This window comes from Echinops telfairi, unplaced genomic scaffold (genome assembly GCF_000313985.2).
Source record: "Echinops telfairi isolate 266 unplaced genomic scaffold, ASM31398v2 ScPeMD7_6273;HRSCAF=7185, whole genome shotgun sequence".
Taxonomy (NCBI): Eukaryota; Metazoa; Chordata; class Mammalia; order Afrosoricida; family Tenrecidae; genus Echinops; species Echinops telfairi.
Genome location: NW_022110173.1, coordinates 5,000,608 through 5,025,904, shown reverse-complemented (window position 1 = coordinate 5,025,904; position 25,297 = coordinate 5,000,608). Strand labels below are relative to the sequence as shown.

Here is a 25,297-nt window from a genome sequence, read left to right as displayed (position 1 = left end):
GGGCTAATGTCAGACTTATGGGCTTGGACAGCACTGGGTTGGGATGCTTTCTTAATGTACACTTACCCTTTATATAAAACTCTTATAAAATATGAGTGTCTATGAATTTTGTTTCTCTAGTTTACCCAGACTAACAGAGACTCCCAGAATTGATTAGAGGTGGCTAATCCCAGACCAGAGTCCAGGGCAAGAAGGCAAGATGGATGTTTCTTACCCGACAGACACTGGAGTCGTTGAAGCAGAACCATTCGCCGTCCACAGAATTCCGGATATAGGCACAGTAATGCCCAAAGTCTGACATCCCCGTGTGGGCAATCACAGCAAAGAGCTCATACTGGCCCTCCCGCTGGAAGGAGACAAAGCACAACATGACTCACCCCACCCCTCTCCCTTGCTCACCCTAGCCTGGGGTAAGGCGGCATTATTTCATTACACACATGCTGAGCATCGACTGTAATGCCAGGCAGCGGTGGCTTCGAAAGCACTTGACTTCAGTGACCTCGCAGCTAATTAAAGGGCAAATTTAAACGGCAAACTTGGGAAGACTCCATTCTCCCTGCTACATGCCCCACTCCTCTAAAAAAAAAAGAGAAAAACAACCAGCTGAGGAAAGACTGAGCTGGGCTCCCCAGAGAGGAAATGCTGGAGTGGATCTTGAAGGCTACACGACCTTGGCAGAGAGGCTGGGAGGAGGGGCATGCCTGCATGTGGGCCGAGAACTTGCAAAGGTTCCTCAGCAAAGCAGAGCATATGGAAGCGTCCTGAAGCAGGGAAGGGCTGAGGCTGCAGAGGCCAAAGTGGAAGGAAGTCTGTCCTGTGAGTCTTGCAGATCCATGTAAGTGCCTTCAGGGTCTGATTTGCTTTAGAAACACACTTAAATAATAAGCCACGGAGATAAATTAGTGTGGCAGTTACATGATTTCATGTCAACTTGATAAATAAGTGTAGGAGTCAAGTCTAGCCTGTCAATCAGGTCACACACAGCCTGATTAGCACCTCCTTGTGGGCATGGCCTTCTCATGAGGATTCTGGGAACTTCCTCTCTTTCTCCCTGAATGTGGGCCACACGCTCTCTGTTTCACCTTCCTGCTGTTAAGACACTCAGAGAGCTGGAGACCCACACCAGTGCTGAGATGCTTCCACCACCATTGGATCCACAAGAGTTTCCACCCACTGGTCTGTGATCTTCCTGCATTCAGCATCATTGCATGTATTACGTGAGTCTGAAGAGGAATTTGTGGACTAGTATCAGACATATGGGCTGATATTGGACTTATGGACTTCATCTGGACTGGGTTCCGATGTTTTCTCAATATACAATTGCTCTTTGACATAAAGCTCTCTCTTACACACATATGAGTGTCTCTGGGTTTGTTTCTCTAGTCAACCTGGACTAACACAATTAGGGTCCCTCAAGAAAGAAATGGTAGGAGCTTGAATAATTAGGGTCAGAAGCAGCCATTATAGTGATCTTCTTGGGCAAACCGTACACACACACACCTGAAGAAACATCTTGTTCAGTAATCTTCCATCTGCGTGCAAATGACCCTGCTTCCTGGAATTTGCCAAAACGCCACAAATATATCCGAAGACTGACTCCTTGATCAGTCCCTGCTTGTCTGTTCAGGGAAGACCTTTTCACTCAAGTGAGAGGCCCCTCTCAGGTTGCCTATCTCCCATCGTTGAATTTCTCATCTTGTCTCTCCTGCATCTCTGATTCTAACATTCCATATTCTAGAAAGTTCCCTAACAGCATTTGCTATGCGTCTAAACTAAATCCTTTACATAAATTCTTTCATTTGTGAAAACCACCCTATGATGTAGGTAGCATTCATGATAAATCCTGTTTTATGGAGGCAAAATCTAAGCTCAGGGAAGTAAGGTAATTTTCCCAAGGCAAATCGATAAGCAAAACTAATCCAACCAATCCTTCTGCGGCTCAAAAGATTGCAAATCAGAGGGATCCCTTAGGGACAGCGTTGAACTGGGTTTCGAAGGCTATCATTTTAGGGAAACAGCCTGCACATCTTTCTCCAGCAAGTCACTGGTGGGTTTGAATGACCAATGTTTAAGCTAGCAGCTGAGTATTGAACCACTGCACCACCAGGGCAAAACGATGCAAGATTTAAATCCAGGCTGACCTGGCTTCAGAGCTCAAGCTCTCAATGCCTGTGCTACCCTCATCATGTTGGCAAGGAGGGGACAGATTCCGTGCAACACTGGATAGGAATCACTAACTGTACTTAGCTGGTTGAATGGGGTGGTGGGAATAGAAGAAGTTAAAGGAGCACCCCAGATTTCTAGCTTGGAAATCAAGAAGATAGTAATAGCATGAAGTTAAATATGAAACAGTTGGCCAAGGAATAGCCTGAGAATGAAGAAAATGTATTCCATTGGGAACCATGTAAAATCTGTGTACTGACATTCTCTAAGGAAGGGGGTGTTTGTACTGTGGGCTTAGGGCTCAGAAAAGTCTAGGCAAGAGATGAGGACTTGGAAGTCAACAAGCCAGCCCATGAAATAGAACAGACATTCCCATAACAGACCTAGGCACATATCGGAATATAGCCTTTTCTAAATATAGCATTTCAAACCTATGGAGAAAAAATAATTAAGTAAAATGTGTTCTCAAGACAACTAAATTCAACTCAACTCTGACTTAGCTTGGCCCAATGACCTAGCTATTTTCTCATTAACCCCAAAGTGGGCACAGTCTATTTTAATAAGAAAGTTTATTGGGGTGTATCTCAGAGGTGTGATGTCATTGAAGGTCACCCTCTTGAAGTTGTGGTATATGCTTTTCTGGTTTTTGGTATATAAATCCCAGGATTGATGAACCTAGAGGGACAGCAAGTAGAATATGGGTTTCAGGGGGCAGGGGGTATCATGGGGCAGGCAGTGGGGAGGGTAGGTAAAAGAGAGATGATGTCGAGGCGTCCATGTAGAAAAAGAATGTTTGGAAACTGGTAGCAATTGTACAATTCTACTTGACGTGATTGATCTACGGAATGATATGAGAAGTGTATTAAATCCCAATTAATAATAATTTTAAAAAGAAAGAAAGTTTAGCTAGTACTCTACCTGGAACCCAAAATACTGTGTCTGTCTTTGTATTTGAAAGGACCGAACGTTATCCCAGAAGGAAGGGGCTGCCTCCCCTTAGTGCCACAAGGCATGGAAGGGCAAACCCAGCACACAGACATAAAATCTCTGGGGCATCTCCAGACAGTAAATCATAACACAGCTCATCATAATTACTGAGCACACACAGCTTCCCATCGCTAAAATATTGCCTAAAACGTCAGGTCTGTTGAATGTATGAGTATGGTTCTATGCATCCTGCACCAAGCAGTGGGGGAGTTTGCCTCTGTCTGGGCATGGCACGCTGCTGAGGAGCAGTGACTTCCACACAAGGACCAATTGAGAGGCTGGGACACCTCACCTGGGCCTCCGCATTGCAGAGGTCTTGCCCGGCCGTAAGGACCTGCGTGAAATCCAGGCTCTGCGGGAATCGCAATGCGTGGTAAACCTTTTCGGTCTTCGTGTTCCTGATGGAGAACCGCATGAGGTGGATGGTCAGGGTTTGGGGCAAATAGTTCAGCGTCCAGGCCTGGAAAGCAAAGGCACAGTGGCGATGAAGCCCGGAGGCCGGGAAGGGGGAAGTTCACAGAAATGCGGTACAGCGCTTCTTCCCAAAGAGAGAGCAACGGAGAGGTGGGACAACTGGAAGTGCTGAACAGGCCGCCCTTTGTGCCAGTGCGGTGCTCCCCCAAGAACGAGCAGACGGACCACAGGCCCCCCCAGCCACTGAAGCCACAAACAACCTCCCGGGGGAGGGGGGTGCTGCATGGTCTTAAGCCTCGCGAAAATCAATAAATAAGCACACGCTCGCCGCGCTTTCGGGAAATCCCTGGGTGGCGTAAACAGCCCCGCTGTGCATCAAAAGGCGCCCGGAGATGCCTCGGGAGAAAGGCCCTTCCAGAAAAGTGAGCCATTGGACCCCCGCGGAGCACAACCATCCTGGGGGACACGGGTGGCCCCCCGCAGGGTCAACTCGGCCCCCCCTTCTCGAGTGTCCGCGCGGCCTGTGGGTTTCGGCGATGAGGTCTGGCCTCAGCCTCTTCTCCCCCCTCCTCCCGTGCAGTGGCTGGGACACCCGGCTCGGGAAGGACCGAGAGCCCGCGCGGACAGCGGACAGCGGACAGCGGACGGAGGAAGGAGCTGGTGGCACGAGGAGTACCTGTCTCCAGCGGGTCTTCTTCCCGCAGCGCTCGCAGAAGCACCTGCAGCCGTCGGCGAGCTCGGCGGGCTGGAAGAAACAGCGCAGGGCCGCCTCCTGCGCCGAGAGCAGGGTTGGGGTCTCCATCCCAGGTACCACCCACCCTCCCTCCTCCTCTGTGATGGCGAAGAAAGCTCCGGTTCCCGCCACTGCCCCCCTTAGCATCAGGCCAGTGCGGCATGGCGCACGGCGCTTGGTGAGATCTAAAAAAGTATTTATGGGTGAAAGAAATTTTTTTTAAAAAACCACTGCCTGCCTCCTCCTGACTCGATGTAGGGTGTCTGAGACCATAAATCTCTGTGGAAGCAAACAGCCTCATCTTTCTTCAATAGAGCTACTGGTGGGTTTGAACTGCCAATCTGATACAAAACTGACAGCATGCCAGTTGGGGGAACCAGAAGGAAATATACCTGTAAATACTCTGGTATAAGCCAAGTTTTTTCAGCACCTTCTTTATGCAGTTTTTGTGGTAACTTTTGATGCCTCGGCTGGTATTCAGGTTGACTTATATTCGAGTATATATGGTATATGTATGTGTACACACACACACACACACACACACACACGCACACACGCTTCACAAAGTCCATGGAAAAATGGAATGAGAATATAACAGAATTTCTCCATGTAACTTTTTAATCCCAGATACACACATACACGCATATATATAAGCACACACACATACTTGCTAAATTAAAGGAGCACTTAGCTACAGCCATGTAAATGAGAAGCCCACTGCTGCTACCACGCTGATTCTGGCTCAGGGTGCCCCATGGGTTACGGAGGAGAATGACTCCATGCGGTCTTCTGGACTCTGCTCTTTACTGAAACGGAGGGCCAGGCCTTTCCTCCGTGGCACTGCTGACGGGCTTTGAACCCAGGAGTCTTTTTAAAAGCCAAAGTCAGTTGAAAGAAGCAAAGGGGCGGTGGCCACATTGGGTTGCAGGGGAACAAATTCTCCAAGAGAAAACTCTTACCAGGGTTTTCAGGGGCTTTGAGTCAACACCAAAAAGAGATAGCGAGAGGGTCAGCATGTTACTGTTTCTGCTTCTCTCCATGGAACAGTCAAGACAGAACAAGGACTCCCTCATCTGGATCATGTACATGGCCTGCAGCTTCTCTGCCTGCAAGAGGGGCAGAGGGGGAGGTAAGACAAACAGCCCAGCTGCCAACCTGGAGGTGCACCCACAACACAGGTTCCTGCCCATGAAGGTGCAAAAAGATTTTAAAGTCATACTATTATGGGACTGCAATAAGCATTTTCTGGGGCTACCGCTTTTAATCCTCCCTCCCCACTTCATAAACACGAATGGCATTGAATGACATGAGCAGCCTCTTAAACTTCTGAGCTCTCTTCTCTGGTCTCTTACCAAGTCCGCATCGGTGATTTGGTTCTTAATCAGATTCCACATTGTGAGATACAGTTGAGCAGCATCGTGCTGGACAAATACTGGCCAGAGAGAAAAACCACAGCCGATTAGTGAAGCACCCAGCCACCCTTCCCCCACTCCTAAGCCCTAGCCATCTAGATGCAAATGTACAATCGTCACTAGGTCTTCTCCATCCCTACCAGGGCTCAGTTTCCACTATATGTTAAGAGCTCCAGCATGAAGAACACACTTGGTATTGGTCCTTTGAGACTCCTTTTACCATCTGAGCTCCCATCCCACACACTTGTATCTTCGGACTGCACACCACAAGTCCCTTCTCCTTTGCTTACAACCCAACACCACTGGCCTCACTGGCTGGGCCCAGCCACATGGAACCAACAGCCAATAGTGGATTTCTTCTGCATTGAACTAATCCATTATTCTAACTCTGATCTTAACCAGCCACTCGTTTGCCTGCCTTTTGTACATGATGTTAGCCGCCTCCTCCTTACAACTCTAGCTGTTAGAGTCTAGCAGTTGTCCCAATGCGTATATCTAATCCGGGTCACTCACAAACAGTGTCTGGGTGGATAAGAAAGGAAAAGACTATCTCAGTGTCTGCAGATGATAGCTAAGAGGGGCACAAGGAGCTCTAACCCACCCACCCGTTACACACTTCTGTACACTAGCACTGGCTTGCAGAGGATATTCCATTGACAATGGCATCAAAAATCAAAAACTGAGGAATAAAGGCAATTAAAGAAGCAGTAGACATACGCAAGGAAAGCTCCAGCACTCTTCAAAAGGAATCACAGACATAGCTGAATGGAAGGACCTACGGTGCTAATAGTTCCTAAGGTTTAATATTGTTAAGATAGTGTGCTGCAGTGATGTGTGATGCGGCAGCTCTCCTAGCCACAGTCTTTGTAATTCCCACCCACAGAGCTTTGTCTGGTGGGTCTGGATAAGAGACGGCGAGGGAAGCTACTGATATAATTATATGCTTCCCTTGTGAGTGATCATTAGCAGTGTTAATTTGGGATTGAAAATCTAACAAGGGGACTGGTCGGTTTTGCCATCCTGCTGAGTTCTTTAATGAACCATCTCTGCAGCCCAAAGGGGTGGAAATCTCAGTGTGATCAAGAATGAAAGGCCAGTAGTGGAGCACGTCTTTTGGACCCCAACATCCCTGCACATTGAACCTCCTTGATCCAAGGACAGAACGCTGTGGTACCAGCAGGACGGCAGAGAAGCAGCAGCAGCAGAACCAAAGGCTGAGACCCTGTTTGGGGCTCCCTGGCCATGGATGAGTAAAACTGAGTGCCTTCCAGCAAGAGGCTTGCATTGCAAGTGAGGTCCCTCCAGGCACTAAATTGGGAAGCTAAGGTTGCTGACCCACTGAGTGAATGCTTAGCGCCTTCAGGCTGAGGCTTGGGGTGGAGTACAGTTCCCTGTTGGGCGTTTATCAGCAGTGGTATAAGAGCTTTGTAACATTGCCCAAACAGGGCAGGGACTAGGCCACAGGACCAAGGGCTAGAGAGAGGCCTGCCTAAGGGCACAGCTAGAAAGAGCCTGGTCTGACCAAAGAACTGTGCCCTAAGCATTTCTAGTGCTGAATTGTAACCTGTTAGCTTCCCTGGTATAGCCCATAATTGTATTGTCTATGAATTCTATGTGGCCATTGCAACAAATTATTGAATCCAACTGAGAAGTAAAGAGTGTGTGGGAGGGAAGGTTGGAAGGCGAAGGCACTGTCTGACCTCAGCCTCAGAGAACTTGGCCTTAGCAAGCTGATGCTGATGAAGGTGATTCTCTCTCCTCCTGAGTCAGGAAATCAGATGATGGTACCTCCACAGCATTTTTTAGAGATAACATACTCCTCAAAAGGATCCACACAGTGATCCTATCAAAATCCCAGATAGCTTTTTTTTGTTGTTGCATAATTGACAAGATGGTTCTACACTTTATGTGGAAATACAAAGGGCCTAGAATAGACAAAGCAATTCTGAAAAAGGGGAAACAAAGTTGGAGGAGTCACACTTCCTGGTTTCAAACCTTTTCTACAAAGCTACATCTGTCAAGACAACCTGGTGCTGGCATAAAGACAGACATAAACATCAATGAGCTAGAATTGGGAATCCAGAAATAAACACTTATGCTTACGGTCAATTTATTTTCAATAAGGGTGCCTATATAATTCAATGGGAAAGAATATTCTTTTCAGCAAATTGTGCTAGAACAAATGGATGCCCCCCACAAAAGGATAAAGTTAGACCCCTACCTCACACCACACCCCCAAATTAACTCAAATGTAAGAACTAAACCGACAGAATTGAAACAAGAGAAAGGATAAGGAATAGCCGTGGGGTTTCTTCTGAGAATAATAAAAATGTTGTCAAATTAGATCCGTATTTCCCAAAGTGAGCCACACCTCCCTGCTAAGTGGTGCTGGAACAATCCAGAAAAGCAGATATCTACACTTTATCCTGGGTTATGGGCTATAGTATAAAAGTTTTTCCTTGCTGGAGGGGCGCTGAATTTTGTTTTTGTTTTTGTTTGTTTGTTTTCTGAAAAGTGGGCAGTAGACCAAATAAGTTTGGGAACTTATGAATTAGACTGTGATAAGTAAATGAGCTCTCAAAGTAAAGGCAATGATAATAAGCTCATCTATGTACAAATTCGTTTTTGTCCTGCATGGCTTCTCCTTTCTGTTCCTTCATTCGGTTTGTCTTGGGATTCTTTAGATGTGGCTGAACTGTCTTTCAGAATATTTTCAGGCTTGCTCACGCTACTGAGAATCAAACAACATGTGGTATGTGAATAGTATGTGGGTAGACAGCATCCATTCTGCACCTTGGAAAAATGTGAGACTTGTCACTTCCCCCCCACCCCCCAGATTTACACAAATGCCCTCCAATACAGAAGTCCACAGTCTACCTAATGTCCTCTGATTTACTTCCTGCCCGTGAACAACCCCCTGCCCTCCTCTCTGCACGTTCGCTCAAGCCCCTGGCCCTGGGAGCGCATGGGCCCGGCTTACAGGGCACTTTGTATTCGTGGAGGCAGTAGGCGAGCTGCAGGGGCTGCACGGCTTTCCTGCGGCTGTCCTGCATCTTCTCCAACAGCAACAGCAACTGGCAGGGCAGACTTCTCTTCTGTGCCTCGACTTCCCTGGGCACCGTTATCCTGACAAATGAAAACAGTGGTTACCATGGGTGGGTCAAGCGGAAGAGGAAATCGCTAGCTTTGGGGTGAAAGGTGATGGAGAAATTTTGAAATGGCTAGCCATGGTGGTTATACAACACGATGAACAGAATGTGTGCCATTGGAATGGATGTGTCAAATGCCATGTGTTGTTAGATAGAGTTTTGCCAATGAAAAGAAATGTATTAAAGCCAGAACCCCCTTAGACCCGTGGGCAGAGTTTTAAAATCCCCATGCCCGGATCATTCCCCAGAGGAGATAAATCAGAATTCCTAGGCATGGGGCCCAGTTATCAGAATGATCACATTCCTCAGCTGATTCTAGTGGGCACTGCCAAGGTTGAGAACAACTGTGTGGGTGAATTGCTGTGCTGGAACCAATGGATGTCCACATGCAAGATGATGAAGTTGCACCCCTGCCTCACACCACACCCCCAAATTAGTTCAAATTTAAGAGCCAAAACGACAGAACTGAAACAAGAGAGAAAGAATGAGGAGTGAGTGGTTTTAAATAGGTTTTGGCGAGGAGAGAGGCACCTTACCTCTTCCCACCCTGCCCGATGGTCACATTAAAATGAACGGGAGAGGGATTGAGCCAAGCAGCAAAACGTACAGGCAAACACAGAGTTAGAAAGACGGTCTTTTGGCAAAGATTCATTAATTATAAGCATCTCTCGGTTTCCATGTCAATGGAGTGGGAAAAGGAGAATGTGCAGGCCCTAAAAGAATGAGTAGTAAGAAAAGTGTGCACAAGCGTGGTGTGTGTGTGTGTGTGTGTGTGTGTGTGAGATAGAGAGAGAGAGAATCAATAGAGAGGGTCACAGACCTACCATTGACTTATCCTCCAACAGTGACCTCGTCCCAGCTCCTTTTCAACCAAACCCAGTTTTCAGTTCTCACTCACGGTGACACTTCGTGCCAGGGAAGAGCTGTGCTCCATTACATTGCTGATGGTTGATTTATTCCTTTTTTGGAAAGTTATCATCATCTTTGTGAGCCTTCTCGGAGAGGGAGGGTACCCACTCCCCAAACCTGGGTCTCCCGTCTTAACTAGTCTCAAGATGATTGCGAGGCCTGTCTTCTGACCCTCCAACACATTAACCCTTTGTATCTCCTAGCTCAAACACTGTCAATCTTGATGGCACCTTATAATCACAGTGGGGGAGGGGGATCCGCAGGGGAGCAAAAACTACCAACGCCTGGCTCCCACCCAAACCAACTGAGAGTGGTCAAATGAGAAAGATACCAAATATCTGGTGGGGGGCTGGGCTGACAAGAGACTTGGTTGTTCATTTGTTTGCTTGCTGGCTTTTTAACTCCTTAGGTGATTCTACCGCATAGTCAGGAGTCAGCACAGACTCTTCTCTGGCAGGTTTCGAAAGAAGACCTTGACAAATACAAGTCACTGTGGATAATTTACGATTTGAACATGTAAACTCATATATGTTTCCTAGCCTCAAAAACAGTCTTACTTCTTCAGTATCTTGGTGAAGTTCACGTTCATTATGAATAGCTGAATCAGGGAGTTGAGGCAGCAAGTCTGTCCGAGGTTATGTAAACCAACCAAGCCTAGAGAGGGAAGAGAAAAAAAAAGTTCTGCAGGCAGGGCCAAGCCAAGAAGCTGTACAAAAACCAAGCATTTGTTTAGTGGAAGTCCACTAAAGGAGGGAAATTCTATTATAGACTACAGTCAGAGGACAAAGATTTCCCTCAAGGAACTTATTAACAAATTAGAGCAGAGAGATAAGGCCGGAACCTTTGAAAAGCTAAATAACAGTTCAAGGTCTTTTTTCCTATTAGGAAAAAAGAGGTCAGAAGAAAGTACATTTTTAAAAAAGAAAACATATTATTCTTACAGAAAGTATAAATGGGAGCACTCTGAATTCACCCTATTCAGATTGTTCCCAGGAGAGAGAAGCAAGTCGAAAGGGGCATCATGGGGGCTGAGGGGTGAGATCAACTCCCCAGGCTAGTCTACGACTAGTGTACCCCAGCCCACGCCCACCACTTAGCCAGCTGCCTGCAAGCCAATTCCATCGTGTGTCAGTACAGACCTGTGCTCCCCTGGGTGTTTGATGGCTGGGGAAAGAAGTACATCATCAAGCCTTCCACCTCTGGGTGAACTCGAACCGCCAACCTTTTGGTTAGCAGCTGAGCACTGAAACATCTTCACATAGGGGAGGACCGCTGAAGAAAGCTTAGGGTAGGGTCCAGGACACTAAATGCACCGCCTTGAGTCTGGAAGCCAGGAGGAACTCACAAGGGTCCTGCAGGGCTACTGTGCGTCCGAATCAACTCGACAGCAGTGAGGTTATCAACCAGCCGCCTCCTCCCTAACTAGACTTGGAGCCAGGAGCGCCCACAAGATGGGCGATTTAAGAGGGAGGGTCTTCCACTCATCTGAGGCACCTAGGAGAAGGAGAAGGAAAAGGGGAGACTCCTAGGAGAGCAGGTAGACACAGGTTTCTGTTTCAGCGTCAGCAGGTGCACCCTGCTTACAACAGACTAGTTCTCAGGTGTGTCAGTAAAGACAGACACTCGTGTGAGGCGCTGCTATTCTTTCTTTCAATCTTCTCCAGAACCCCAAGTGCTAAGTGCTATGATCATCATCCCTGTTTGACAGATTCAGAAATGGAGGCACAAAAGATGAAGAGCCATTATCCACAAAGAGGAGTCCTGGTTGCATGTGGGCTACTCGTGCTGCAAACCACAAGTTCAGCAGTTCAAAACCATCAGCTTCTCCCTGGGAGAAAGATGAGGCTTTCTACTCCTGTAAAGAGTTATAGTCTCGGAAAACCACAGGGGCGATTCTTCTCTGTCCTCTAGGGGCGCTATGAGTCAGAATTGACTTGATGCGGCGAGTTTGGTGAGGTTTAACCAGAAAGCTATACTGCAGGTGAGCAAAGCCAACAAACCAGAGAAACAGGAGAGGAAGGCATTACCATGAGGGCTGTCCCAGGCACGGGGGCGGACTCTTAGCGGCTCCCTCCTCATCCTCATGTCACTGTCCTCTTCCTTCTTCTCAACAAGTTCTCCTGGGGATGACTGAGATGCAGCCAGGATTGACTGGCAGGTTGGTCTCAGAAAGGCAAACACTTTGCCCATTAGTGATCAATCCAAATTCCTCCAGGCTCCGGCTGCCAGGCCCGTCTGCAGTACTGCACCACCTGGAAACAGACCACAGGGAGGCAAGGATCAGAGAAGAGGGGAACCGGGTTCATGTGGTCACTTCTGAGTCCAGAGAGCCCAGCACTAGGGTGAGGTGATCGTTTGAGGAGATTGACTTTAAAAGCCTCCGGCCTGGAAATGGCCACGAGAGCGGTCAGCCCTACCCTTCGTCCCACAGTCTTCCCTTTGATTTTATTTCTCCAATCACAAGCTCAGCATGGACTGCCACATCCCGACCCTGGACTCTTCCTCCCAGATGCTCTGCCCTGACAAATAATGTGACAGTCACCAAGGGGTGTCAAAAACCAGGGTGTCTCCTTGCAGCCCCCTCTGTGCCCAACAGTCCATCAGAGTGGTCACTCTGGGCTCTAAAGCTTCTTACAGGCGTCCTCCACACTACTCTCCCGCCACACCCTTGACTTCCTGGGACATCCCTACTGACCTCCAAAACCCACGCCAAATCCCACCGCCGTCAAGCCTATTCTGACTCACAGTGGCCCTACACAGAGGGCTTCCCAGGCTGGAAATCTTTACAGCCTCGGAGAGGCTGATGGGTCTATGCCTTGTGGGCAGCAGCCAAACACTTACCTGGCAGTGCCACTGTGATGGGCACAGGCCATTAACCATTAGAAAATGAGTCAGCTTGGTCCAAGCTAACAGGCCTGTCCGCTTCTGTAAAGGCTGAGACCAGAACTTAGAAGTGCTAAGAGGAGTTTTCAATACTATAAACCCTGGTCTCCTGAGCCTTTTGAGGTGCAAGCAGTAGGCAGAAGCCCCTTGATATGGGGGAAGGAGGTGACATTTTGAGCAATTATATGTTTTCCCCTGTCCCATTTCCTTATTACTCTGGCAACTGCTTGTTATCTCCAACTAACATTTAAAGAGGGGCAGGAGGGGGGCGGGGGGAAATATAAAAACTTTATAAGCCTTGTAATCCATAAAGCCATAAAGCACTCTGGTACAACTGGGGTTACTGTGTCTCCCAGGGTCTGACCCTTTCATAAACTCAGTTATTTGTCTTCAGCTCAGAGTGGTTATGGATCAGACCCACTTGGTCCAGAGTAAGAATTCACTTTTGGAGGTAACACCACATACCTCCAAAAAAAACCCAAAACAAACCTACCATTCTAAATCAATTCTAACATAGAGACTTTATAGGAGGGAGTTTCAAAAAGCTCAAAGAAAAATTCCATTATCTTCTCATTCAATTTTTCCATGAATTTTTGAAGTCTCCTTGTGCACACACACATTTATATACACAAAATAATAAGTACACCGCTGTGGAATCAACTCAGAGACCCTGCAGGTGGTACTTTCGGTTTGGGGGTTTGTACATATGTGTTCTGCTGCTAATCTTAAAGTTCTCAGTGGCCAATTCCTCAGAAGTGGACAGCCTAGTCCTTCTGTGTGGTCCATCCTTCGTCTGGAAGCTCTGTTAAGACCTGTTCACTTTGGGTGACCTGCTGGTATTTGAAATACCAGTGGCATAGCTTCCAGTATCGCAGCCACACACAAGCCCCGACAGTGTGACCAATGGACAGACAAGAAGGGCCTGGGGCTCCAGGTGAGGAAGATCAAGGGCGGCAGGTTACAACTCAATGTAAAGACGACCAAAGTCCTCACAACCAGACCAACAGGGGACAGGACAAATAACGATTGAACTTGGCAAGGATTTCGCCGTAGCCTGGATCCACAACCAGTGCTCATGAAGGCAGTGATCAAGAAATCAAATGATGTGCTGCACTGGGTAAATCTTTAAAGTGTTAGGAACGGGGAGGACATTTTTAGGACTCAAATGTTCCTGTCCCAAGCCATGGTACTTTTCATCGCTTCATATGCATGTGAAAGTTGGCCATTGACCAAGGAGACCAGCGAAGAATCGACGTGTTTGAATGATGGTGCTGGTGGCGAGCAGTGAAAGTACCATGGACAAATCTGTCTTGGAACAAGTAGCCAGAATGCTCCCTAGAAGCGAGGACGGCGAGACTTCCATTTCATGGACTTGGACAGATTATTAGGAGACACCAGTCCCTGGAGACGGACATCATTCTTGGGAAAGTGGATGGGCAGTCACAGGAAGATCCTCAATGAGAAAGACTGACACAGTGTGTGTGATAGGTTTCTTGTGCCAACATGACCAGTGAACACATGGGGGATTAATTGAAGGGCGGAGAGATAAATGGCTCGATGAGCCTCGCCTTTCTTGTCTCTCGCTCTTTGATCATCACACCAGTGTGCAGCTGCCTTGCTTGTTCTGTGCCTCCATTTGCAAGCTACACTACCTGTGGGACACCTAACCCGTGGACTGGGTCACTGTAACTTGAGGTTCCTTCAAGACCTGCTTCGCCACGCTGCTGGAAGGTACATCTCTTGAGCTGGGGACCGTCGGACCCTGTCATCTGGCTGACTGTTGGTGACCTGCTTGCTGTTTGCTGCCTGTGGCCGGACAGCCTGAATTGCTCCACAGAGGACTACCCCCATGGCCCCCAAGACTTGAAGGACTGCCACTGTACTAGCCGTCTCACAGAAGTGAGTTGCACTGAGCCATTTGTACTGCTTTATAGATTAATTAACTGTTTATTTCTTATGTTATCTATCTATATAAATATATAGATATATATAATCATTAGTGTCCTGGTTTTGTTTCTCTAGAGAACCCTGCCTACCACACAGTGGCTGCAACCAGGGGCTCAAATATAAGCCTGTGAGGATGATGCAGAACTTGGCCATGTTTGATTGTGATACACTTATGATCGCTGTGAGTCAGAACCAAGTTGATGGCACCTAAGAGTGTGTGTGCGTGAGTGTGTGTGCACGCATGCGAGTTAGTGTGTGTACACGTGAGGAAACTTTTAAAAGTTCGTGGAAAAGTGGAATTCATAGATGATGGACTTTTCCCAAGACTTTTTTGAACTTCCGGGCTTCAGAATCCCGTTGGCTTTTCGTTCCAAGAAAGTCTCACGATTGCTTCACGCCCTCTAACTGCACCAGGGCGTCCTGGTGGTCCTGCTGTTGAAAGATTGGCTTGCTGGAGCCACCAGCTGTTCCGGCTGAAGAAAGGTTTGCTTCAGCTTGGGCTTTATCACTGCCCTCAGGAGAGATCCTCAGACATAAGAAGGAGCTTCCAAAAGTTCATTGGCTTTTCCTATTTTTCTACCAATGTTTTGAAGCCTTCTCTTAGAAGTGCCAGGTGAAAGTGTGCAACATTTAAAGTGGTTGACTTTAAAAAAAAAACAAAACAGCTGTCATCAAGTTGATTACAACTCGTGGTGACCCCCTGTGTGTGAAAGCAGACTTGTACTCCACAGTGTCCGATAACTGAGTTTGGGGAAGGAGGCTGCCAGACCTGTCTTCCTAGGTGCCTCCAGTGGACACAAGCTACCAACATTTCACACACAACCCTAAGTGCTTTGCACCAGTTTGTACTCTGAGGGGGCGAGTATGAGAGGCCATCAGAACTCAGTGATCAAGTGAAATGAATTGATTGATATTCACCAGGGTGGAACTCAAGGGAGAGGTGAGTTTGGTTTTGTTTGGTTTTTCAGGAGAGGCGTTTGTTTTGAAAAGGGGGGACTCTTGAAGGGAAGCAGGAGACTTGTGAAAGCTCAGTGGTTGGGAAGGGGAGTGCAGGGAAATGCATGCAAAGTGTAAGGAGATTTGCATAAATGAGTCTAACCCAAAACTGAAAGAAAATATATAAGTTCCAGAATTTTGTTTTTCTAAAATGTCATCAGTTTAGGCAATAAAACCAGTCACTAGTTATCAAGAAAATGCAAATCAAGCCGGCAGAGAAAACACTGTACACTCCCCACACAGCAGCACCCGAACTCTGCTTGAGCCACAGGCTCTACTCTCAGGAGCCCACTGCCGTGGAGGCACTTCTGACTCAGGGCAACCCTGAGAGAAAACCAAGTCTCATCTTTCTCCCATGGAGAGGCCAGTGGTTTCTTTTCTGGTTTTTGTTTTGTTTTTAAATAAATCATTGTATTGGGTGCTCTTATATATATTATAACACTTCCATTATCTCAAGCGGACATGTACAATATGGGCATCAACAATTTCTAAACATCATCTTTCTTCTTGAGACCTTTAATATCAGCTCTTCTTTTTTCTGCTCCCTCCCCCACCCTGCCACCCCCGCAAACTCTTATATATTATGTATTGTTATTATTATTTCTACATATCTTACACCACCCATTCTGTCCCTTCACCTGCTATCCTGGTATTCTTCCCTCCCTTCCCCTATCCTCCTGGAATCATTGCTCCCAATACTGTTTCTGAGGAGGGCTGTCTTTCCTTAATTCTGTATATTGAAAGCTCTCGTCTGTGCCTCTGTCTGTACAATGGTCTAGCGGGAATTGCGAGATTGAACTGAGATCATAATAATGGGAGGAAGTTAAACAACTAGAGGAGTGTGTGTGTATTTTGTCAATGCTAACCTGCCCCCGGATACATTTTCTCCTCCATCCAGCCCCTCTACACGTGGATGACCAATCTTCCATGGATGGACTCTGAGTCTCTAGCTTGACCCCTCTCCATCACCTCAATGAGGTTATTATTTTTGGAATTCTTATGACTGTACCCATTGATACCTCATGATCACACATACAGGTGTGCTTCGCCCATGTGGGCTTTGTTGCTTGCCTGCTAGATGGCTGCTTGTTTGGCTTCAAGCTTTTAAGACCCCACTAGTTATATCTTTTAATAGCCAGGCACCATCTGCTTTCTTCACCACATTTGCTTAAGCACCCAGTTTGTCTTCAGCGATCGTGTTAGGGGTGATGGGCATTGCCCAATGCCACATTAGAACAAAGTGTTCTTGTGTTAAGGGAATACTTCAATAGTAGTCCGGAGTCCACTCACTGCCTCAATGTATTGCCATATAAATATATGTACATTGGTCAATACCCCTATTGTTATGCATTAATATATTTACATATGTACGCCTCTATGTTTATACCTCTATAAACAGTTTTGCTTCCTAGTCCTTTCCTCTGTTTCCTTTTATCTTCCTCCTGTCCCACTAGCATGTTCACCCCTCCTTTGCCTCTCAATGATTCCTCCAGCTAGATTACAGCTGCTCCACGGACCAGGAATCCTGCTCCCCCCTCGCCATCAATTTTAGATCCCTCGTTGTTCCCCTGTCTGTGACTTTGTGTTTGCTCACCACTCTCTTCCCCCGCTCCTCCTCCCCCAAGAGCCCCACCCCCACCCCACTGGAACTGTCAGTCCCCTTGCTTTCTCCCTGGGCTTTCTTCTCATGCCTATCTTATAGAGAGAGACAAAACAGAGCCAATGAAGACAAAACAGAGGCCAGTGGTTTTGAACTGCTGCCCAACTCTTGCGTAACCACTACACCACCAGGGCTCCTGACCCAGGAGCAGAGGTACAGTAAATGGGAAGGTTACATGAGGGAAGAATACGGAGCCTATACTTGCAACTGAACGGTCAGTGGTTCTGAGGCAGTCTGCTCACATAAAGAATCACAGCCTTGAAAAGTTTATGGAACAGTTTAGTTCTGCCATGTAAGGCCACTAAGACTTGGAATCCCATCAAAGACACCCAAAAACCAAGGAAGGGTATAAATGGTACAATTGCTTAGGAAAACAATTTGGCATCATCTCATAAACTTAAATGTTTGCTTAATTTCAACCCAAAATTTCCAAGAGGAAATTCTTACACATATGTCCCAGGAGAGATAGACAAGATATTCACAGCAGTACTGTCTGAAACAGTAAAACAAAACAACAGTCTAAGTGCTCAATCTAATCGACAGAAGAATGGGGAAGTAAACTGTATTTGCCCAGTGGAATAATAGTTATCAGTGACTGTGGGTGAATGATAATCACATATCACACATGGAGACTCAACAGAACGTTGCGCCCAAAGAGCAATCCCAAAAAACAACATATCTGTCCTATGGTGCTTTGCAGAATAAACTTCAGCTCAAGAAAAATGACATATCATGTTGCTTAAGCATTCATATGCGAGCCTGTGTATGTGATAAAACTTTAAAATAGATTATGAAAATCACATTTAGGCAATTACCTGTGAGGGGGGAGGGGAGGGGAATGAGATAAGCAGAGAGCATATATCATTGCTCATGATGTTCCATTTGATAAGGGATTCATGGTTGCTTGTGTTATAGCTAATTTATTATTAGCAAGGTAGGATCAAAGCTGAGGGTCTGAGAAAAACGGGGTATAGTCTAGCATAGCCTTCAAGGAATTTTTCTCTTCACAGTTAAAGCAGACTTAGTAGAATGGATGACAACTAAATTACTAATCACTTTGGGGCCCAGATTTCTCCCCCAAACTCAGTTTCAGTGGCCTGTTATCGGGAGTCTTTAAAGGCAGAAACATAATCACAAAGCTGGGCTGTAATGCCATCAAGTGGAGAAAATAAGCAGAAGCCAAACCAAGTCCCTGGGCTCTTGGCTCAAGTGGTGGTGTGTGTAGGCACTATCCCCTAGTGGGTAGTCAAGGAAAGTCCAAAAGTGTGGCTTCCACAACAATAGTCAGCCTATATCTGCTCCTTGGCTTCAGCTTTGACTTTGATCTACAGAAGGGCAAATGACCAACTGCCCACTTCAAAGTAATTTCAAAATCCATGGGCCTGTGCATGACCAAGGGATAGATTTGGGTTGCCCATATAATCCTGAGGGAAGTTATTTGGATGAACCAGCAACATCCAAATACCAGTTTCAAACATGCTACCTGGACAGTATCGCAGACATTCCATTGAAGTGCAGACATAAAATGATGACTATAGTAATGACTGCAAAGGACATTCTTATTATGTACAAAATCACTACTTAAAAACTCTCCAGATGTGCACACTGGTACAGATAGGAACTGGAAACACAGGGAATCCAGGACAAATGATCCCTTCAGGACCAGTGGTGCGAGTGGCGATACCAGGAGGGTGGAGGGAGGATGGGGTGGAAAGGGGGAACTGATTACAAAGACCTACATATAACCTCCTCCCTGGGGGAAGGACAACAGAAAATTGGCTGAAGGGAGACAGTGTAAGATATGACAAAATAATAATAATTTATAAATTATCAAGGGTGAGGGAAGGAGGGGTGAGCGGGGAGAGAGGGGCGGGAAATGAGGAGCAGATGCCAAAGGCTTACGTGGAGAGCAAATGTTTTGAGAATGATGAGGGCAGCGAATGTACAAATGTGCTTGACACAATTGATGTATGTATGGACTGTGAGAAGAGTTGTATGAGCCCCTAATAAAATGATGTTTTTGAAAACTCTCCAGATGGAAAGAAATGAAAAATTACCACAGACATGAAAGGGAGAATAAATTAATGACCGTGAGCTGGAACTCATAGCCCGAACGGCCTCGGTTCCCCGGATCTCACGCAGTTCCCATTAAAAGGATGGGAAGGGTTCAGGTTTTCTCTTCTCTGGCAGATGCCCCTTACACAGAGTCCTGGTCTGGCAAGTGTTATTGTATATGAAGTGTCATCACCATTTCGGACTAGCAACATGAATTAAATGTAAATACTAATTCAGGGAAGAATGGCACTGTTAAAATAGTATCGGTTCTATTTTTTGTAAAATTATTTGGTACGTGAGAATTTGTACAATTAAACAATGTGTAAGAACTGTATTTATGTTTTAATTTCTTTCATTTCAGACAATCTTCTGTGAGTCTTTCAAGAAAAATCCCTATTTGGAAACCCTTTACATCTTGTGAAGATGAATGAGGAGTAGTGTGCCAAGAAAATTAAAATGAACACACATTAAATGGCAAGCAATAAAATATATCATCTGAAACCCCTGAAGAATGTCAACGTTACCAAATCAAATGATCACGAGGAGCAAAACTACCAAATATCAGTGGATGTCAGAAGAGACTCTGACACTTGCTCTCATTCCTAGGATAGCTAAGGTAAATGGAAGAAATGTGAAGTCAAAACGCTGGACAGAGCATTTCAAAGGGCAGCTCAAGAAAATGAAGTAAAATATAATGAAATCTGCAAAGACCCAGAGCTAGAAGACCAAAAGAACAGCACCCTCAGCGTATCTTAAACTGAAAGAACTCGTGAAAAACTCAAGCCTTGAGTTGCAACCTTGAAGGATTCTATGGGCAAAATACTGCAAAAGGAAAGGAAAGGAATACCGTCACTGTACCCCAACGAACTAGTCAACAATTTCAAGAGGTAGAATCTGATCAAGAACTAAGGGTTCTGGAGGATGGAGTCCCAACTCCACTGAAAGCATTAGCCAAATAACAAAGCTCAGATGGAATACCAACTGAAATGTTTCAAGAAGCTGATGAAATACTGGAAGCACTCACCTATCTATGCCAGGAAAGTGGGAAGAGAGCTCCTTGGCCAACTGACTTGAAGAGATCCATATTTGTACCCATACCAAAGACAGGTGACCCAAAAGAATGCTCAAATTGGGGAACAAAATCATTGATATCACATGCAAGCAAAATGTTGCCGAAGGTCATTCAAGAATGGTGTGGCAGTACATTGACAGGGAGCTGCCAGAGGTTCAGGCTGGATTTGGAAGAAGATGTAGAGGCAGAGGTATCACTGCTGATATCAGATGGATCCTGGCTGAAAGCAAAAAATACTAGAAAGGTGTTAGCTTGTGTTTCATTTACTCTGCAAAGTCATTCGACTGTGTGGATCATAACAAACTATGGATAGTCCTAAGAAGAATGGGAATTCCAGAACACTTCACTGAGCTCATGAGGAACCTGTACACGGATCAAAAGGCAGTGTGTGAGAAATATGGTTTAAAATCAGGAAAGGTGTTCATCAGCATTATATCCTCTCCCCACACTTACATAATCTGCATGCTGAGCAAATCATCAGAAAACCATGGTTATTTGAAGAAGAATGTGGAATCATGATTGGAGAAAGGTTTATTAACAAACTGATACACAGATGACACAATCTTACTTGTCGAAAGTGAGGGAGGACTTGAAGCACTTGCTGATGAAGATCAAGGATTGCAGCCTTCAGTATGGAGTACAACTCAATGTAAAGAAAAACAAAAGTCCTCCCAACTACACCAATAGGTAACATTATAATAAATGGAGAGAAGTCTGAAGTTATCGGGGATTGTATCTTGCTTGGGTCCACAGTCAATGCTCACGGACACAGCAGTCGAGAGATCAAACAGTGCCTTGCATTGGGTAAACTTACTGCACAAGACCTCTTAAAAAGGTTGGAAAGCAAGGATGTTACTTTGACGACGAAGGTAGATCTACCATTAAGCCATGATATTTTCACTCACCTTATATGCATGTGAAAGTTGGACATTGAATAAGGAAACCCACAGAAAAAACGATGCATTTGAACAGCGGTGTTGGCAAAGAATATTGAAAGTACTATGGCCACGAGAAGAACAAACAGGTCTGTCTTGGAAGAAGTACAATCAGAATGGTCCTTGGAGCCAAGGAGGGCAAGACGTCACCTCACGTACTTTGGACAAGTTATCAGGAGAGATCAATCCCTGGAGAAGCACATCATGCTTGGGAAAGTGAAAGGGCGGGGTGGGGCGGGGGGGGGAGTCCCTCAACAAGATGGAATGACACCGTAGCGACAACCACAGGCCCACAATGAGAACAACTGTGACAGTGGTACAGGACCAGGTGGCATTTGGTTCTGTGGCCCCACAGGGTCACTGTGGGTCAGAACGACCTTGACAGCACCTTGAAATAACAACAGATTCTGCTGTGCACACAGAGTCGTTTTAGATGCGCTGCTTCCGCACCAGGTACATCTGCCATGAAGAGGCAGAAACAAAAGCGAATCCTTCAGGTGAATGGCGTGATCGGTTATCGATGAATCCGTCCAGCTTCTCTGCTTGGAAAGGATCTGATGGAAGGAAGGATCTGATGGATCTGATGGAAGGAAGACTTATGGACTGGAAACCCCATTGTAAAAGGTCAATGTCACATATCCGTACTGGGAACACCTAGGGTAGGCAATTGTTTAGTGATTAGAGTATAATAATGGCTACCAGGGGTGCAGGAACAAGGAAAGGTGGGAATGATCATTTAAGGAGGATTGAGTTTTTGTTAATGGTGATGGAAAATCTGACAACATGTACTGGCGATGATTACACTACACGGTTGATGCCATTGGTTTTATTGGATCGTGCACATGAAAAATGTTGAAGTGGCAAGTGTCTTCTCTGTATTTTTACAATTAAAAGAGACGTTAATGACATACAATGGTCATCAACAGTGAAAGAAAGATGTGAAGGCTATGAATGTCTTAGGAATCACAAACACTCAGGTGAAACTCCATTGAGTGTAGAACCTAGGCAGCAGCCCAGGGGCCAAGACTCAAGAGCACTCCAGCTCTTGTGGGCTGCCAATTTGAAATGCTTAATTTTCATAAAGGGGGCCCCATAGTTTTATTTATTGTGGGCCCAGCACCTAAGGAGCCTGTCCCACGTGCCTTGTTTTGTTCATATCCTTCAGGTGTATGTTCAGGAAAGTACGAGCAGGACAAAATGTACCAGAAGCCCGTGGTCAATGGCAAAAAATCATAGGTCAGGTTCACCTCCTTTCAACAATCGAAAGCATGCAGTGCAACCCCCAGTGCGCCTTGTTGGTGTTTGCACACGTGGTTTAAATATGAGATGGCAGGCATCGTGTGCTTACGAAGCTATTTCAACAGTAACACACGCACACACACCTTCATACTAGAACTTGCACAACTCAGAACCTGCAGTTTATTCACTAGAACCTCTTAAAGGAATAAGCAAACTGAAGTAGCCTTTTGCTTGGGAGCCCATCTATTTCTCCTCAGATAACTGGTTGTGAAGAGCCTCCTGCACAGCATGGACTCCAGGAAGATGCTGACACGCATGTACATTTCAGTAATGGTCAGAGGTAGATGGCCTCAACTGTGACTAGATATTGATTTTCACCCTCAGCCCTTTAGCGTCAAAATATAGGGAGGTGTGCTCATGCATATAAGGCATGCTGGTGTGTGGAGCTCATTCAGACTCAGTGGCCCCACGTGACAGGGCGGGATTTCCCCACAGAATTACAAGGCCATGATCTTTATCGGGGGAGATGACCAGGACTTTCTTCTGTGAAGCTGCACAGGGGGTTCGAACTGCTGACCTGTCAGTTAGCATCTGAGCACTTACCCAGGATGCCACCAGGGCTCCTATGTATAAATCCATAAGCTCATGTAAAAACTTCCAAAACTTGTCCAGGGCCATCTTTGCTGAAACGTAATCAGGTTATTTTACTCACTGGCAATGCTTCAATGGAGAGGCTTGCTTTATATGCAATTGACCTATGACAATATTGTTCGTACTGATCAGAATTAAATTGTTTAGAGCAGAGTTTTTAAATGAAATGTAAATAGCACTAAGTATTTCCTCCCTGCAACCTGTACTTAATAGATTCTTTCTGTAAACAAGTAAATTAAAAATATATACATGCAAAAAAAAAAACCTTCCAGAAGCCCCTAATAATTTTCAAGGTGCTGCCTCAATTACTGGATATTAAAAGTCCCATTATTGGGGGAGGGAGGGGAAAAAAGAAGAGCGGATACCAAGGACTCAAGCAGAAAGAAAATGTTTTGGAATGTTGATGGCAACTTATGTACAAGAGTGCTTCATACAATTCAATGATGGATTGTTATAAGATTTGTAAGAGCCCCCAATAAAATGATTAATAAAAATAATAATCATAATAAAGAGGGGGGAAAGTTCCATTATTATCTTGAACTGTGAGGTTCAGAGCCTTTTGTTTCAGTCAAGGACTGGGAACCAGTGATCCACCATCTTGCTACTGCAAGGCAGGTCCCTGAGCAGCAGCAGCAGCAGTATCCCTAAGGCAGGGATGCACCATCTACTTCAGCAGGTCTGCCCTGGGGCCCAATATTCTGGGTAAAGCCAAGCTAGGAAAGCATGCAGAATACTGGGCCCTGCAGGTGGATGAGTTAGAATCTAGATTTTGACAAGATTCCTAGTTGATGCATTTGCACATTCAATCTGAGAAGCCTTGCTCGAGACCAGTCCAAGGAAGCACCGGCTGAAAGGCGGTGACCACACGGGTTTCCATGTAAATCCCACACGGGTTTCCATGTAAATCCCACATGTAGAACAATTGCCTTCAAGTATTTCCACAGAGCTGGTCTTCGCCGTCGGTCTTCCTAAAGATGTCAGGGCTTCCTCTTGTTTGATTTGCAGTAGAGGGAGTCATGGGCAGGAAAGCATATGCAAGTTGCCAGCTTTGCCTACTGCACACACTCTCTGATATCGCAGACATGCTCCTGGCACAGCCACAGAGAAGCCAATTTGGTAACATGTTCCAGAACCTTAAAATGATCTTTGGGGCATCCCTCATTTCTGCCAACCCAGCCCCACTCTTTATGGTAGCAGACTCACCTTTCTTTTCCAAAACCCCTTGTGCCCATTCCCAGACCACAAGGATTGGATTGGGTTCACCCCAGCCACCCACACCCACTCCCTGACTACAGAGGCGTGCAGCCCGTGACCTGAGCCTGGTTGAATACAGTCCACGGGCATGGTTTCAGCAATGGGACAGTGACCAAATCAGATGGACCCTAACCAGCCCCTACGCTTGCTTGTGGTGGGGAGTGGGTGGTGTAAGGAGGGGAGGCACAAGACAGGAAAAAGATAGAAAAAATAAAACTGGGCCATCTCTTTCCACCACATGAAGAAGACCTGCCACCGAGATAATACTGGGGTATAACTTGCCAATGCGGTCATACTCAAAGACATGGGTCCTATACCTAATCACTTTGGGAGTATAATTATGAGAGCAGATTAGACACAGACACATGAAGGAAGACAGGCATCACATGAGGGTCCTCTCCCCACAGAGGGTTCAGAGCTACCAACAAAGAAGCATCATCTAAGACTCGAATGTGGACTCTCAGCCTCCAGAACGCTGAGAAAGCCAATGTCTCTCCTTGAAGGGCACCTATTTGTGATGCTTACACTGCAGTGCCTTTAGGTAACTAAGACAGTCGTGAGCAAACAATCAAAGCTATATACAAAGATCTGTTTAAGAGACTATAGAAGTTTATTCAGGAGGCATTACTAGTCCTTAAGTGATGTACTGTAATAGCAACATGAAATCGAATATTAACTAGAAAAGTCATGGCAGCAGACTGGCGTGAAATACTTTGGGTACCACATATAAAATGTTCCGTTACTTGAAAGAATCACTTGGTTCCTTCAGTTAATGTTAAAGAATTTTTTTATATTGTTGTCAATTGCTACACGATGAAAGCATCCCCTTTTTTTTTTT

At 45.9% G+C, this 25,297-nt stretch overlaps 1 protein-coding gene across 1 annotated transcript in view; it reads right to left on the bottom strand.

Annotated features, from left to right (window-relative positions):
• USP18 (ubiquitin specific peptidase 18) overlaps window positions 1-25,297 on the bottom strand; it is a 31,631-nt gene that overhangs the window by 4,256 nt on the left and 2,078 nt on the right. Inside the window, exons 2-9 of the mRNA XM_004710462.2 lie at window positions 11,795-12,019; window positions 10,325-10,421; window positions 8,690-8,835; window positions 5,650-5,729; window positions 5,257-5,403; window positions 4,241-4,336; window positions 3,443-3,610; window positions 215-346 (exon numbers count right to left, since the gene is read on the bottom strand). Coding sequence (XP_004710519.1) covers window positions 215-346; window positions 3,443-3,610; window positions 4,241-4,336; window positions 5,257-5,403; window positions 5,650-5,729; window positions 8,690-8,835; window positions 10,325-10,421; window positions 11,795-11,957 — 1,029 coding nt within the window. The 5' untranslated portion in view covers window positions 11,958-12,019. The remainder of the gene's footprint in view (window positions 1-214; window positions 347-3,442; window positions 3,611-4,240; window positions 4,337-5,256; window positions 5,404-5,649; window positions 5,730-8,689; window positions 8,836-10,324; window positions 10,422-11,794; window positions 12,020-25,297) is intronic.